The sequence below is a fragment of the Jaculus jaculus genome, chromosome 9 (assembly GCF_020740685.1).
Source record: "Jaculus jaculus isolate mJacJac1 chromosome 9, mJacJac1.mat.Y.cur, whole genome shotgun sequence".
NCBI classification, from domain to species: Eukaryota; Metazoa; Chordata; class Mammalia; order Rodentia; family Dipodidae; genus Jaculus; species Jaculus jaculus.
Window position 1 is genome coordinate 84,224,828 of NC_059110.1, and position 15,523 is coordinate 84,240,350.

Consider the following 15,523-nt stretch of genomic DNA (forward strand, 5'->3'; position numbering starts at 1 on the left):
GCTGCCCCATCCCAATCATCACAGATCCTGGGAACAGGGAGGGATGACGGGTGTGCACCACCCCTGTATTGGGGGAAGCAGCTAGCTCTACTACAAGTGTCGTGTTCCCTGGAAACAATGCATCCTGAGTGCCTTTTCCTGGTAACTACAGCAATGATAACACCACCAGCAATGGTGAACTACCGAACGTTGACTAACTTAGGGCCTTCAGGCACCTGTTCCACACACACTTTCAGATACTCGCTCACTCCTCCCATAATCCAATCAGGTAAGTACTACTACCTTCATTTTATAGATGAGGAAGCTGAGTCACAGGAGAGAGGCTAATCTGTCACAGGACTATTTATGGCAAACCTGTGGTCTGGCTCTAGAAGCTAGCCGTGCTTGCTCCCAGAACATGTGTGTTCTTAAAAATGGAGCTCTGGCTGGGCATGGTGACATATACCTTTAATCCCTGCACTCAGGAGGCAGAGATAGGAGGATTGCCACAAGTTCAAGGCCACCCTGAGACTACACAGTGAATTCCAGGTCAGCCTGGGCTAGAGTGAGACCCTACCTTGACTCCCCCAAAACAAACAAACAATTTTTAAAAATATATTTTATTTTTATTTATTTGACAGAAAGAGAGAGAGAGAGAGAATGGGTGCACCAGGGCCTCCAGCTGCTGCAAACAAACTCTAGACGCATGCACCATCTTGTGCGCATCTGGCTTACATGGGTCCTGGGAAATCAAACCTGAGTCCTTCGGCTTTGCAAGCAAGTGCCTTAACCACTAAGCCATCCCTCCAGGCCCCCCAATTTTTTAAATGGGGTCTTCAGCTGGGTGTAGTGACACACCCTTTTTGGGAGGCAGAGGTAGGAGGATCACTGAGAGTTCCAGGCCACTCTGACTACACAGTGAATTCCAGGTCAGCTTGGGCTAGAGCAAGACCCTACCTAAAATGGGAGTGGGGGTACATAGACGGTTCAGTGGTTAAGGTGCTTGCCTGCAAAGCCTAATGACCTGGGTTCAATTCCCCATTACCCACGTAAAGCCAGATGCACAAGGTAGTACAAGATGGTAGGTGGTGTCTGGAGTTTGTAGTGGTGATAGGCCTGACATGCCTATTTTCTCTCTATCTGTATCTGCCTCTTTCTCTCTCGCTCTCTCAAATATATATATATATATATATGTAATATATTATATATATAATATATATGTATATACATATATATTATATATTAAATATAAATAAATAAATAAATAAATAAATGGGGCTCTCAGGACACAGGCATCTTCCTCAACACCTAAGCTCTCCCCAGTCCTAGTAGTCAAGATTATACTCATTTGATCAAGTTATCATTATTTGCAGATGACATGATTCTATACATAAAGGACCCTAAAGACTCTACTAGCAAACTGTTAGAGCTGATCAAAACCTACAGCAATGTAGCAGGATACAAAATAAATACACAGAAATCAGTAGCCGTCATATATGCTAACAACACACACACAGAGGATGAAATCAGAGAATCATTCCCGTTCACAAATGCATCAAAAAAAAATAAAGTACCTTGGAATAAACCTAACCAAGGAAGTAAAGAATCTCTACAATGAGAACTTTAAAACACTCAAGCGAGAAATTGCAGAAGACACTAGAAAGTGGAGAAACATCCCTTGTTCCTGGATTGGAGGAATCAATATTGTGAAAATGGCAATCTTACCTAAAGCAATCTACACATTTAATGCAATCCCTATCAAAATTCCAAAGGCTTTCTTCATGGAAATAGAAAAAACAATTCAAAAATTCATTTGGAATCACAAAAACCCTCAAATATCTAAAATAATACTGAGCAACAAAAATGAGGCTGGTGGTATCACCATACCTGATTTTAACCTATACTACAGAGCTATAGTAACAAAAACAGCATGGTACTGGCACAAAAACAGACATGTAGATCAGTGGAACAGAATAGAGGACCCAGATGGAAGCCCAAGTAGCTATAGACACCTGATATTCGATAAAAATGCCAAAACTACTCATTGGAGAAGAGACAGCCTCTTCAGCAAATGGTGTTTTGAAAACTGGATATATATCTGCAAAAGGATAAAAATAGATTCTTCTCTCTCGCCATGCACAAGAATTAAGTCCAAATGGATTAAAGACCTTAACATCAGACCTGAAACTCTGAAACTGCTAGAGGAAAAAGTAGGGGAAACCCTTCAACATATTGGTCTTGGCAAAGACTTTCTGAATACAACCCCAATTGCTCAAACAATAAAACCACAGATTAGTCACTGGGACCTCATGAAATTACAAAGATTTTGCACTGCAAAGGACACAGTGAAAAAAGCAAAGAGGCAACCTACAATCTTCGCCACCTATATATATCTGATAGAGGATTAATATCTAGGATATACAAAGAACTCAAAAAGTTAAATAATAAGGAATCAAACAAGCCAATCAAAAAATGGGCTATGGAGCTAAATAGAGAGTTCTCAAAGGAAGAAATACGAATGGCATATAAGCATCTAAAAAAATGTTCTACGTCACTAGTCATCAGGGAAATGCAGATTAAAACTACATTGAGATTCCATCTCACTCCTGTCAGATTGGCCACCATCATGAAAACAAATGATCATAAATGTTGGCGGGGATGTGGAAAAAAAGGAACCCTTCTACACTGCTGGTGGGAATGCAATCTGGTCCAGCCATTGTGGAAAACAGTGTGGAGGTTCCTAAAACAGCTAAAGATTGATCTACCGTATGACCCAGCTATAGCACTCCTAGGCATATATCCAAAGGACTCATCTCATTTCCTTAGAAGTACATGCTCAACCATGTTTATTGCTGCTCAATCTATAATAGCTGGGAAATGGAACCAGCCTAGATGTCCCTCAACAGATGAGTGGATAATGAAGATGTGGCACATTTATACAATGGAGTTCTACTCAGCAGTAAAGAAAAATGAAGTTATGAAATTTGCAGAAAAATGGATGGACCTGGAAAGTATTATACTAAATGAGGTAACCCAGGCCCAGAAAGCCAAGCGTCACATGTTCTCTCTCATATGTGGATCCTAGCTACAGATGACTGGGCTTCTGCGTGAGAATGAAAATACTTAGTAGCAGAGGCCAGTAAGTTGAAAAGGAGACATAAAGGGTGGAGAAAGGAAGGGAGGAGGATACTTAACAGGTTGATATTGTATATATGTAATTACAATGATTGTAATGGGGAGGTAATATGATGGAGAATGGAATTTCAAATGGGAAAGTGTGGGGGTGGGGAGGGAGGGAATTACCATGGGATATATTTTATAATCATGGAAAATGTTAATAAAAATTAAAAAAAAAAAAAAAGAACTAATGTGTGCAGCAGTGTATCACTGCCATGCCTTTCCACCATAACAGACTGCACCCTAAAACTGTGAGCCTAAATAAAGCATTCCTTTCTGGGAAAAAAAAAAAAGATTATACTCATTCATCCATGTGTCAACTAATGGGCTGATTATGAATCTAAAGAATAGAAAAGGCAGGTATGGTGGTGCGCAACTTTAATCCCAGCACTTGTAAGGCAGAGGCAGGAGGATCACTGTGAGTTTGAGGCTACCCTGAGACTACATAGTGAATTCTAGGTCAGCTTGGGCTAGAGTGAGACCCTACCTTGAAAGAAAAGAAAGAAAATACACACTCTTGTGGAGTTTATGGTCATGAAGTCGGGGGAATGAGAGAGGACCCTTCAGACAACTACAAGTACACATTTGTCAGCAAGAATCTTCAGTATAAACTGACAACAGAAATGCCAGGGGTCACAGGGGAGCCCTGGCAGGACAAGAAGTGGGGGAGATGCCAGGTCTAGGTCAGGTTTGAGAAACTCTCTCCTGCTGCTAGCAAAGACAGGTGATGGGACAGGGAGCAGGAAGCCTCAGGGAGGACCCAGGAGAGACAATGGAGGTCAAGAGGAAGGACGCTGGACAGAATGGAGAGCTGTGAGGGACATTGAATTAGACGACACCATGGGATGTAGGGATGAGGAGGGAGGGAGGGTGAGGCACCAAGGATGAGGACAAGGCACGCACCAAGATAAAGAAAGAAGAGCAGGTAACTCCAGGGAATGAACCGAGCTTGGAACATGCTGAGCTTGAGGCCCTATGAATATCCCAGCAAATAGCACAGAGCCTACTAGTATCAGGGCAGGGGAGGGAAAGGAGAGGTGCTGCTATCTCTCCCCAGACACTCCCCAGGGAGGGAACTAGAGGACAGCCACTGAGCCCAAGTCTCTACTGACGATGGGCTGTGAAGAACTATGGTGGGAGCAGCCAGGTAAGAGCTGTGGGGAGGGAGGAGGAGGCCTCTGAGGGTCTTATAGGGAACACGGAGGCAGAGCTAGGGAAAAGGGTGTCACAGAGGCCCTGGGAACTTGAGGCCTTCTACAAGCAACTCTCAACACTAAGTCTATGCCCTTTCCCCTCACAGCAGCAGTGGGTGGGCCTGACTCTTGCTGTTCCCTGTTCTGGGAACCTCAGGAGATGACAACTAGCTGGGACAGTTTCCATGCAACTGTTCCGTTTACAGAGGCAGCTAATCGAAGGTCTCAGCTAATCAATATTTGACCCTCTGTTTGGCATCCTTCGTGGTCGGTCCATGGAGGGACAGAGAATTTGAAACCTGGCAGAGGAAATTTCATTCTACTACTCAAGGAGTACCCATGGATATAAAGGCAGCATTCTCCCAGAAACACCCACACGTGACCTGTCCCTACCATCCCTAGAAGTCCTCTCGGGGTTTCCCCAGGGTCGGCCTGTGGTCAAAGGTCTGGGCTCAACTGCCCAAAAGCACACAGGCCCAGGAGTCAAAGACGACCAGCCTCAAATGAAGAGAGCCAGGGTAACCAGTCCTGTCCCAAGACCATCTTCTAGCCCAGCAGTTCCACTAATGCATGTCACGGACACACTCCCTCATAGGAGACTCACCAGCTTCTGGAAGAGATGGCCCATGGTGACCTGGCTGTCCCACTGCTGCACCTTGGGGCAGAGGTTGTCATAGAACTCCTTGTGGATCTCATAGATGTCCTGGATCTTGTAGAAGATGGTCTCAATCTGCTGGATGGTGAGCACAGGCTGCGAGGTGGTGGCCGTGGCCTTCAGGGGTTTCATGGGCTAGGAAAGGAAGAGCAGAGCAGAGGCGGGAGTAAATAAACCAGAGTGTCAGTAAGGCCCGCACAGATCCTGGCACTGATTAACAAGATGTGACGCCCAAGTCCTGCCTAGACAAGGCCACCAAAGGCAGAGCACTTGGAAAGTTGTGTGTATCTCAGAGCTTCTGTCACAGGTCCCAACAAGCCACATGCAGAGAGGGAATCTAGCCCAGCAACTATAGCACACTCCTTTCCCTTTCCCCATCTGAGTTGCCAGTACCCAGCCTGTGGCCTGTATACATCCACTGCTCTTCACAGCTTCATGCCCTCATCACAGAAGTCAGAAGACATGTCATCACACTTCAGTGGAAGGAAGGGTTGCCCATGAATCCAGTTCCTTGGCTGAGAAATTGAAGGTAGTTCTAGCATTCAAGGGGTAAAATCTTTTTTTTTTGTTTTTTGTTTTTTGAGGAAGGGTCTAGCCCAGGCTGACCTGGAATTAACTATGTAGTCTCAGGGTGGCCTTGAACTCCCGGCAATCCTCCTACCTCTGCCTCCCGAATGCTGGGATTGACAGAGTGTGCCACCACGCCCAGCATAATCTTAAATAGACTGGAGACTAGTTCAAGCTATGTATGATATCACATGCCTGTGATCTCAGCACTACAGAGGCTGAGGCAGGACTGAGTTTGAGGTCAGCCTGGATTACAAAGTATGACCTTGTCTCCAAAAAAAAAAAAAAAGAAAGAAAGAAAAAAGAAAAAAAACCCAGCTCAGAGTCACTGAAATCTCAAGTTCCTGTCACTTGGTACAGGAAAGGAGCAGGTATACCCATGCCACCTTCCTCCTTGCCACATATCCTAGCAGACACTGCTGAGCAAGTACAGCGGTCTTTCTCACGGAGTGTGGTTGTGGTTGTAGACTCTTTCTCAATACCTGAGTTGACATGAAAATGAAAGCGATCTGTCAGCTCTGCTTGTCTACACACCAAGATGCGTCAGGGCCCACAAGTTGAGGGGGTGGTGACAGACAGTAAGTCAGGACCACCCCCCCCCCCCAGCACTGCCTGGGATAATGGGGTGTGGGTGTACTCTCGGTAATAGATTCCTCTGCAGTTTTCAAATCACTTGCAATGAGGCCAGGTGGCATGGAGCGTGCCTATTGTAGTCCTAAGCTACTCAGAAGACTGAGGCAGGAGAATCATCAGAGTTCAAGACCAGACTAGTTAAGATAGGGAGATTAATCAGAGAAAACAAAACAAAAAAAACGAGTATGTTGAGACTGTACTACAGAGCCCATCAGGCGACACGGTCTAGAAACTTCCCACTTGAAGACATGGGAAAGGAGGGGAGAAAATGGAAAGGCATGGACCCAGAAGAGAGAAGTCTAAGTCAGACATGGCTAGCATTCTATCTGGAAGCAGTGTGGAAAGCAGCCTTTGACAGCCTGGAGCGCTGCAGACCTGGGAGCGGTGGGAAGAAACTGGATCAAGTTTGGGCTCACAAGAGCAGTCCTCCAATGTCTCACAGGATGAGATAGTGAGCTATCCAACAAGAGAAGCATTCTGGCAGAGAACAGGCATGTCAACTGCTGAAGATGTGGGAGCAGGGAAACAGTACACAGAGGGGGAACAAAGCTGACACCAAGTCCCTCTGACCCACAACCAGCCTGAGCCAGCCACAGCAGCTACCCTTCCAGCCAAACTAACCCATCCTCCCTCAAAGAGGTCTACAAGCGGAAGTCTCACCATACCCAGACAATGCTCTGACTTCTAGTCTCCTTGTCCAACAAGCTCTATCACGTCCACACACAGTGACAACGCCAGTGACAGACTCTTTTGCTGACCCTCTCAACACTAGAACCAAGTGACCTTCAGTGCTAGTACTTGCTAGGAAACAGGATGAAATTCAACCTAGAGCAGGCCAGGCTGTGTGGCCTTAAGCGCTGATTCTGCCATAATAACTGTGGACAAGCCACTTACCACCTCTGGGTTTAGTATCACATCACTAGCAGATTCCTTTGTGAGACTGGAACAGTTATTAGAAGATTCAATGGGAAGATCAAAAGTCACATGCTTGGCACAGAGGCAATATTACTAATCAGTCTGTAAGTAATGTACCATGTGCTTAACCTGAGTCTAGACCTGGGATATTCAGTAACATAGCCAGAACATGCACAATTTCTGTCCCATCTAGTACTGAAGACACAAGACAATAATCCAACATCTATACACACCTGTAAGTGTGATGAAACAAACAGAGGGGACTACCTAGACAGGTAATAAAGGACAGTTTGAGGGGACATTCACCTGAAATGGAAGCTTAAGGATTGTGGATACTCCAGGCAGACTCTGACGCTTGGTCCAGAGGCAAAAATAGGTTTGGTGAGAGGCAGGAGCTGAAGGTCAGCATTCGGTGGGCAAGGAAAGAATGGGCTCAGGCAGGGCTGGGTCGGAGGGGCACGACGCAGAGCTAGTAGTGCAGCTTTGACCACGCAACGTATCATGCAACAACCCATGTTCTGAGGAGGGGTTTAGAAGTCCAAATTTGAGAGCCTGTTCTTATGAACCCTGCTTTTAAGAACATTAGAATCTATCTGAATAAAAAATGGACTAATAAAAAAATCAAACCATTGGGGCTGGAGAGATGGCTTAGTGGTGAAGACATCTGCCTGCAAAGCCAAAGGGCCCAGAGACTGGATTGCTCAGAAGCTTGTGGGGAAGCAAGAGCTCATCTGCCACCTACTCTAAGACAGGCCCAACAGCTCTGCTTCCTCCTAAACTTCCCACTCTGTCTACAAAAGGGGAAGGACCCTTACCAACGGCCAGTCACATGGACCAGCCTGCACTGGAGGCACGAGACTTTTTCACACAAGATAGAAGACCTTTGCTCTCACCCCCAACCCCCATGGGGGAGGGGAAGGAGCTGGCTGGTCCTTATGATATATATATATATTTTTTCGAGGTAGGGTCTGGTCTCACTCTAGCCCAGGCTGACCTGGAATTCACTCTGTAGTCTCAGGGTGGCCTCAAATTCATGGCAATCCTCCTACCTCTGCCTCCTAAGTGCTGGAATTAAATGCATGTGCCATCACGCCCGGCTCTGAAATTATTTTTATCTGGTGAAGACTCACCGGTCTTAGGAGCAGGAGAAGCTAAAAGGACACCCTCACTGAACTCTGATCCAGGACTGCCCTTAGGGCCACTGCCAGAGAGCCAGTGAACCAGTCATCTCCAGCCTCCTCCCAGGTCCAGCTGTAAGGACAAGGGTGGGACCCTGGCTCTAGGGAGATTTCTTAGAGAACCCCTGGGTGACCTCAATCCTGGGTCTGGATTTCCAGCCCAAGAGCTTCTCAGGAAGATGGGGCTGAGCCAGTTCTGCCTCACAGTCATGTCTGCTTTGTCCCCCAGCAAGTACCCTTTCGCAACAGGGGAAAGAAATCTGCCCACTTCCTCCTCTACCACCTACCCCAGAAGGCCTGGCAACTGGCAGCACCTTCGCTAACCTATCACCTTAGTTACCACTCACAGGGAGGGGGTGCGGTCAACCTGACTCACAGATAAGGAAGCTGAGATGCAGTGGGACTATGAACTCCAAAGGAAACTTCCAGAAAGAGAGAACAGGAGTCTAAGAGAGGAAGGACAGTCTGAGATGGCTGAGGCCATTGTGGCTTAGGTGGTGCTAACATAGGCATCAGGCAGAACTCAAGTGTCAAGAGATGCAGAATTACAATGCATTTGGTTTTCTCTTCTTTGTTTTACCTTCCACCTCAGCCCAGACTCCAGGCCTCGCGTATCAACAGGTGCTCACCAGGAACCAGGAAGCTTCCAGATTACTAAATGTGGTCCCAGGCAGCACCCCAGGGATCAAACAGAAGCCCCTGTGAGGCATCCCTGTCTCCCTGTGTAGTCTTAGTGACCCACACCCAGTCCTTTGCACACCAGGAAGTATTTGTTAAAGGGAAAACAGAAACATAGGTATATGTCACATTGTAAAGTGGCTTCACATTTCTGAGGCATTCCTTGGAGGTTAAGAAGAGCTATGGGAATAAGGAAGGGGAACAAATAATACTGTTTCTCCGTTGAGTCAGCCACCTTTGGAAAAGCAGAGGATTTAATTTTTTATTTCATTTTATTTATTTGAGAGAGAGAATGAGAATGAGAATGAATCTTCATCTCCTATAAGTGAACTTCACTCAGTATGTGATCTTTGCCCAGATGAGGAAGCCTGCTTTAGTACTTTATGAGTGGCATGCCTCTGTGGAGAGGAAATCTGAGGCTGTTGACAAGAACACACACACACACAAATTTCAGCACACATGAGGCAGAGGAAGGAAAACAGCTACAAGTTTGAATCCAGCCTGGTCTACACAGTAAGTTCCAGGCCAGCCAGGGCCACGTAGCAAGGCCTTGTCTCACAACAAAATAAAACAAAACTAAAACTAAAAAGAACACAGAAGCCCTAACCTGTCCTCCCACCCAGCACTGAACAAAACATTAACAGTGCCAGCTAATCCCTATGCCCTGTTCTCAGAGCTGTGCTCGGGAACTCACTTAATCCTCACAACCATCCAGGCACAGAGTACTACTTGCCAATCCAGATGGGAGATGGAGAAAATGAGGCAGTTTTCTTATTTACCTGCTGAAAGTTGCTAGCTAGTAAGGGCTAAGCAGGGATTCACAATCAGGCAGGACAAGTCCTGTCAGATATGCATCCTGCCAGCAGTGACAGCTTTTTTCTTTTTTGGCACTGCAATCCTCAGTTTATAAGGCATACTTTACATACATCTAACTAGCAGCCAGCCTGCCTCCTTCCTTCCACTGATATATAAGTGTCCTTCAATACCCGGTACTAGGTCCCGAAAGGTCTCCCAAACTTCTATATCCAGGAAGGGAGAGAAGGTGTGGTGGTTTCACTCACATGCCCCCCATAAACTCATGGGTTTTGAATGCTTGGTCCTCAGCTGATTCCGATTTGGGAGGTGGAACCTTGCTGAAGGAGGCTGTGTTGCTGGGGGCACACTTAGGAGGGTTATAGCCAGCTCCTCCTTGCCAGAGCTCAGCTCACTCTCTCATTGCTGTTTTCCACTTGCTGTGGCAGAGTGATGTCTAGCCCCTACTCATGCCACGCTTTCCCCTGCCATCAAGAAGTTTCCCCTTGGCACTGTAAGCTAAAATAAAAACTCGCATCCCATCAGCTACTTTTGGGCAGGTGTTTTGTCCTAGCAACAGGAAGGTAACTACCATAGACAGCAATTGTATTCCCACTTTCCTTCCTTAGCTGTAGTCTCCGTCACCTGTGGTCATCCACCATTTGAAAACACCAGTGTTTGCCTATAGTTCACAAGAGAAGTTCTATTATAGTATGACGCTGTAATTAATCTGTTTTTGTTTTGTTTTCAGACAGGGTCTCATGTACTTCAGGCCAGCTTCAAGCTTACTATATAGCTGAGCATGATCTTGAACTTCTGACCTCCCTGACTCTACCTCCCAAGTGCTGGGATTACAGTAATTCACCACCATCCCTGGTTTTATGTAGTGCCAGGGATGGAACCCAGGGCCTTGAACATACTAGGCAAGCACTCTACCAACCCAGCTACATTTATTCATTATTGTTAATATCTTTTTTTCCTTTTTTTTTCCGAGGTAGGGTCTCACTCTAGCCCAGGCTGGCCTAGAATTCAGTATTGTAAACTCAGAGTGTCCTTGAACTCATGGTGATCCCTCTACCTCTGCCTCCCAAGTGCTGGGATTAAAGCCATGCACCACCACGCCTGGTATTATTGTTAATATATTTTTCATATGAGTGTACACACAAGTTCACGTATGATTACATGTGTGCACATGCATGTGGAGGCCACAGGACAACTTCAAGTGTTGTTCCTCAGTCACTGTCTACCATTTTTTTAAAATATTGTATTTATTCATTTGCAAGCAGAGAGATACAGACAGATGAGAGAGAGAGAGAGAGAGAGAGAGAGAGAGAGAGAGAGAGAGAGTGAGTATGGGTGTGCCAGGGCCTACAGCCACTGCAAACACACTCCATATGTGTGTGTCACTTTGTGCAGCTGGCTTATGTAGATATTTGGGACTCGAACCCAGGTCGTTAGGCTTTGCAGGCAAGCACCTTAACTGCTGAGCCATCTTTCCAACCTACTGTCTACCTTTTTGAAGACAAGGTCTCTGTTGCCTAGATCTCACTAGGTAGGCTAGCCAAGGAGCCCTACGGATCTACCTGTCCGTCTTCCCAGTGCTGAGATTCCAAGGCCACCCTATCACACTCATATTTTTTACATGGGTTCTGGGGAGTGAACTCAAGTCTTAGCTGAGCTATCCCCACAGCTCTAATTATTGTTATTATCTTATTGGACCTAATTTCTCTCTCTCTAGCAAAAATGCATAGTATATATATCTGGGATTCAGTATTATCCAAGGTTTTGTAAGCTTCTACTGTAGGTCTTGGAATTACCATGCTACACAGATAAGGAGGGGCAACTACATTATCATCTTCAGATAAAGAAACTAAGGACCAAGGGACTTATGCATACTTCCAGAGGCAGTGATCTTGTTTATTTGTCTGTCTGTTTTGAAAAGGATCTAACTATGTACCCCAGGCAGGACTCCAACTTAGAATTCTCTTGTCTCAGGCTCTGGCATTCTGGAATTACAGGTCCAAGACAGTAGGCACAGTTTTCAAACCTATAACACATTTAAGGAATAATGTGGAAGACCTGGTAGAACAGCCTGTAATCCAGCACTAGAAGGCAGAGGTGGAAGGAGGATCAGGAGTTCAAGTCTCTCAAAATAAAGAGGCTCTATGCATAGACCTAGGCATACATACATCTACATACATCCTGGATCAGTACTTACCCTTATTCCTTATGATGCACATGGATACTTTCCTGCTAAGTTTGCTGAAAATTGTTGGTGCAACTTGCTCAGGGGTGGAGATGACACAATCTGAAGAACACCACAATACGCAGGCAAGGCCTTGCTCTAGTTTTGGTTCCAGACTCCTCCCTATATGCCATACTGTCTGCCACTGGTGCATACCAGCAAGCTCCCAATAAGACCCTAACAGAAACAGCCCAGAGTGCCACAGAGTACCTTCACATTTCAACCCGTGGGTAACAAATGCCAAGTCCCCTGAGAAAATGAATGACAACGTCTCATGTCATAAGTACACAAACACAGAAATACATAAACATGTATCTTAGAGTGAATTTCTACTGATCTTCATTTATATTTCTGATTCTCCTTTTTGTTGTCTTTCAATTTCTTGAGAAAGGTAGCTATTGGGCGACCCTGGAACAATTCAGCCCAGGCTGGCTTCAAAGTCATGATGATTCTCTTATCTCAACCCTTTTTTTAAAAAATTTATTTATTTATTTGAGAGTGACAGACACAGAGAGAAAGACAGATAGAGGGAGAGAGAGAGAATGGGCGCGCCAGGGCTTCCAGCCTCTGCAAACGAACTCCAGACGCGTGCGCCCCCTTGTGAATCTGGCTAACGTGGGACCTGGGGAACTGAGCCTCGAACCGGGGTCCTTAGGCTTCACAGGCAAGCGCTTAACCACTAAGCCATCTCTCTAGCCCTTAACCCTTTTTTCTTTTTTAACAGTAACTTAGGCCTGACTGCAAAACACCCAGAGAAAGAACTTTACTGACACAGTCACTCTGCATAATATCCAGACGCATCTAATCAGCACTTTCTACAACGGCAAAAGCATCTTACATCTGTGTGGTACTTTCATCTCTAGAAAATGTTTTAATAGCCCCCACGCAAGGCAAGTCGCACACCACCACCTTTACCTGAGAGTGCAGGTTGGTCTAATGCTCAGAGCCATAGTAGTTCTCAAGACAACACAGAAATATTCCAGCTCAGCTCTCCTCTGGTGTTAACTAGCGGTCTCCTTTCCCAAGAAGGAGGACTGGGACCAAAGATGACAAAGAAATCTCAGCCTGACTGACTGGTAGACATTACCCAGAGCATGGTGTGGAAGAGGCAATAAGGCACCCTCCTGGACAGGGTACTGTATCAGGCAGCAACACCTGGCCATGGTCAATGGAATGCTTGGCCTCCCTCATTTATGTCTCTTCTCCTACTTCTTGCAGAGCGGGCCAATGGAGAGGTGGCAGTGAGAGGAATAGGATGCCCAGTGCCAAGTTGTAAACAGAGCGGCCTCAGTCTCTGTCCTGTGTAGGTCTCCCTCTCCAATACTAAAAGCCGCTTTAAAGCATGACACTGGCTGATGGGACCAGCAGACCCCAGAACAAATACTCACCAACAACAAGGCTTCTAGCTGGTTAATGTAGATCTCTTCACTGGCCAAGAAGCCTGACAGAACCAGCTTCCTCATCTCCAGGCCCTTCCCTGCCTCCACCTGCAGGAAAGCAAGCCAAAAAATAGACAAATAAATATTAAAAATTACAAAAATGCCAAGCAGCAGCAATGGCTCAGTGGTCATGGCACTTGACTGCAAAGCCTAAGGACCCAAATTCAATTCCTCGGTACCCCCACACAGCCAGGTGCACAAGGGGTATGTAGGTGTTTAGAGTTCATTTGCAGTAGCTGGAGGCCCTGGTGTGCCCATTCCCTCTCCCTCTCTCAGATATATATATATATATATATATATATATATATATATATATATATATAATTTATTTTTTTTTTTTGGTTTTTCAAGGTAGGGGTTCACTCTAGCCCAGATTTGATCTGGAATTCACTAGGGAGTCTCAGGGTGGCCTTGAACTCAGTGACCCTCCTACCTCTGCCTCCCAAGTGCTGGAATTAAAGTTGTGTGCCACCACAACCAGCCTTTAAAAAAATGTGTGTGTGTGTGTGTGTTTTATTTTATTTTATTTATTGGAGAGAGAGAGATAGAAAGAGGCAGAGAGAGAGAGAGAGAATGGACATGCCAAGGCCTTCAGCCACTGTAAATGAACTCCAGATGCATGTGCCACCTCGTGCATCTGGCTTATATGGGTCCTGGGGAATCGAGCCTGGATCCTTTGGTTTCGCAGGCAAACATCTTAACTGCTAAGCCATCTCTTCAGCCCAAAATCTACTTTCTTTAAATACAAAAATACAGAGTTGGAGATTAAGCTCAGTGGATGAGCGCTTGCCTAGCAAGCCAAGGTTCTGGGTTCAGGCCTCAGCACCAGAAAAAAAAAAAAAAAAAGCAAACAAGGGGTGTAAAGATGGTTCAGCAGTTAAAGATACTTTCTTGGAAAGCCTAATGGCCTGGGTTTGATTTCCCAGTATCCACGTAAAAGCCAGATGCACAAACTAGCATACTACACACACACACACACACACACCTCTCTCTCTCTCTCTCTCCTTCCTTCTCTCCCAAATAAATAAACAGAAATAAAACAGAAATGCAAAAGTAAAAACATTCACTCATAGGCCTGTTAGAATCTTGCATTGTTTCTCTCATCCTTTTCTCAGCATTTCCTCATTTGATATCTACCCATCATTTTCTTTTCTCCTCCCCATCTATCATTTTCAACCCAGCGGACTTTATAACGGTGAGCATAATCACCAAGGATCTGCCGTCATATCAGATGGCAGTTAGATAGGAAGAGGAGATAAAGACATTCACAAAAGCAAATCTGTCATGACTGGGGTGGGGCAGTCATGTGGGGACACCAATTAAGGTCACATTTAAGTCTTGGGGGGCAGAAATGGGGCCCCCAGAGGAAGTGATACATAAATTGAGAGAAAGGGGACCAGAGAGAATTGGATGGAAGTGGGTGAGGGATCTCCTGTCTCCAGGAGGCTCAATCCCACAAAAGGGCCCTTCACATTACCTCTACTTACACCCTCAGCTATTTCTGGTATTGTAAAGCACAAACACAGACTAGACTCATCCCTCCAGAATTCCTGCTCTCCTGTGGTGAAGCTCATGCCCTATGTATCCTAGAATGTACCAACTAGCACAGTGCTCAGCACAGAGAAAGTATCTAAAATTTATCCTCAGTGAAGAGATCTATGATTCTTCTCACCATGCAGGACCCTCAAGAGTTATTTCCAGCACTCTTTCTTTTTTCCTCTCTTCCCTCTGCCACATGTGGAAGCTTCCTTGCTAATCTCGTAGGTTGATTTTTCCCTCTGGTTCCACTCTCTTGCATGCAGCATTTAAGACCCATGGCACCACTTGGGTTCTCCTAACTGACCTCTGCCTCTTCCATCTCTTCTGTGTACTGCAGGAAGATCAATGTCCCAAGAATGGCACAGACACCTAATGCTTGCCAAGGAGTTAATAAGAATACTGCAAAATTTGATCAGGTAATGTGTTCTTTCTCTCTTTATTCAACAAATATTTGCTGAATTCCTGGCAGGCCTTATGAGTATATGAGAAATAAGCAGACCATACACTCTGCTGTCATGTGGTTTATAATCGAG

At 45.5% G+C, this 15,523-nt stretch overlaps 1 protein-coding gene across 4 annotated transcripts in view; it reads right to left on the bottom strand.

Moving 5' to 3' along the window:
* The window catches only part of Abr (ABR activator of RhoGEF and GTPase), a 242,673-nt gene that overhangs the window by 82,815 nt on the left and 144,335 nt on the right, over positions 1-15,523 (bottom strand). For all 4 annotated transcript variants that reach the window (XM_045158035.1, XM_045158033.1, XM_045158032.1 and 1 more), the window contains 2 exons: positions 13,401-13,499; positions 4,954-5,139 (listed from right to left, as the gene is read on the bottom strand). In XM_045158035.1, coding sequence (XP_045013970.1) covers positions 4,954-5,139; positions 13,401-13,499 — 285 coding nt within the window. The remainder of the gene's footprint in view (positions 1-4,953; positions 5,140-13,400; positions 13,500-15,523) is intronic.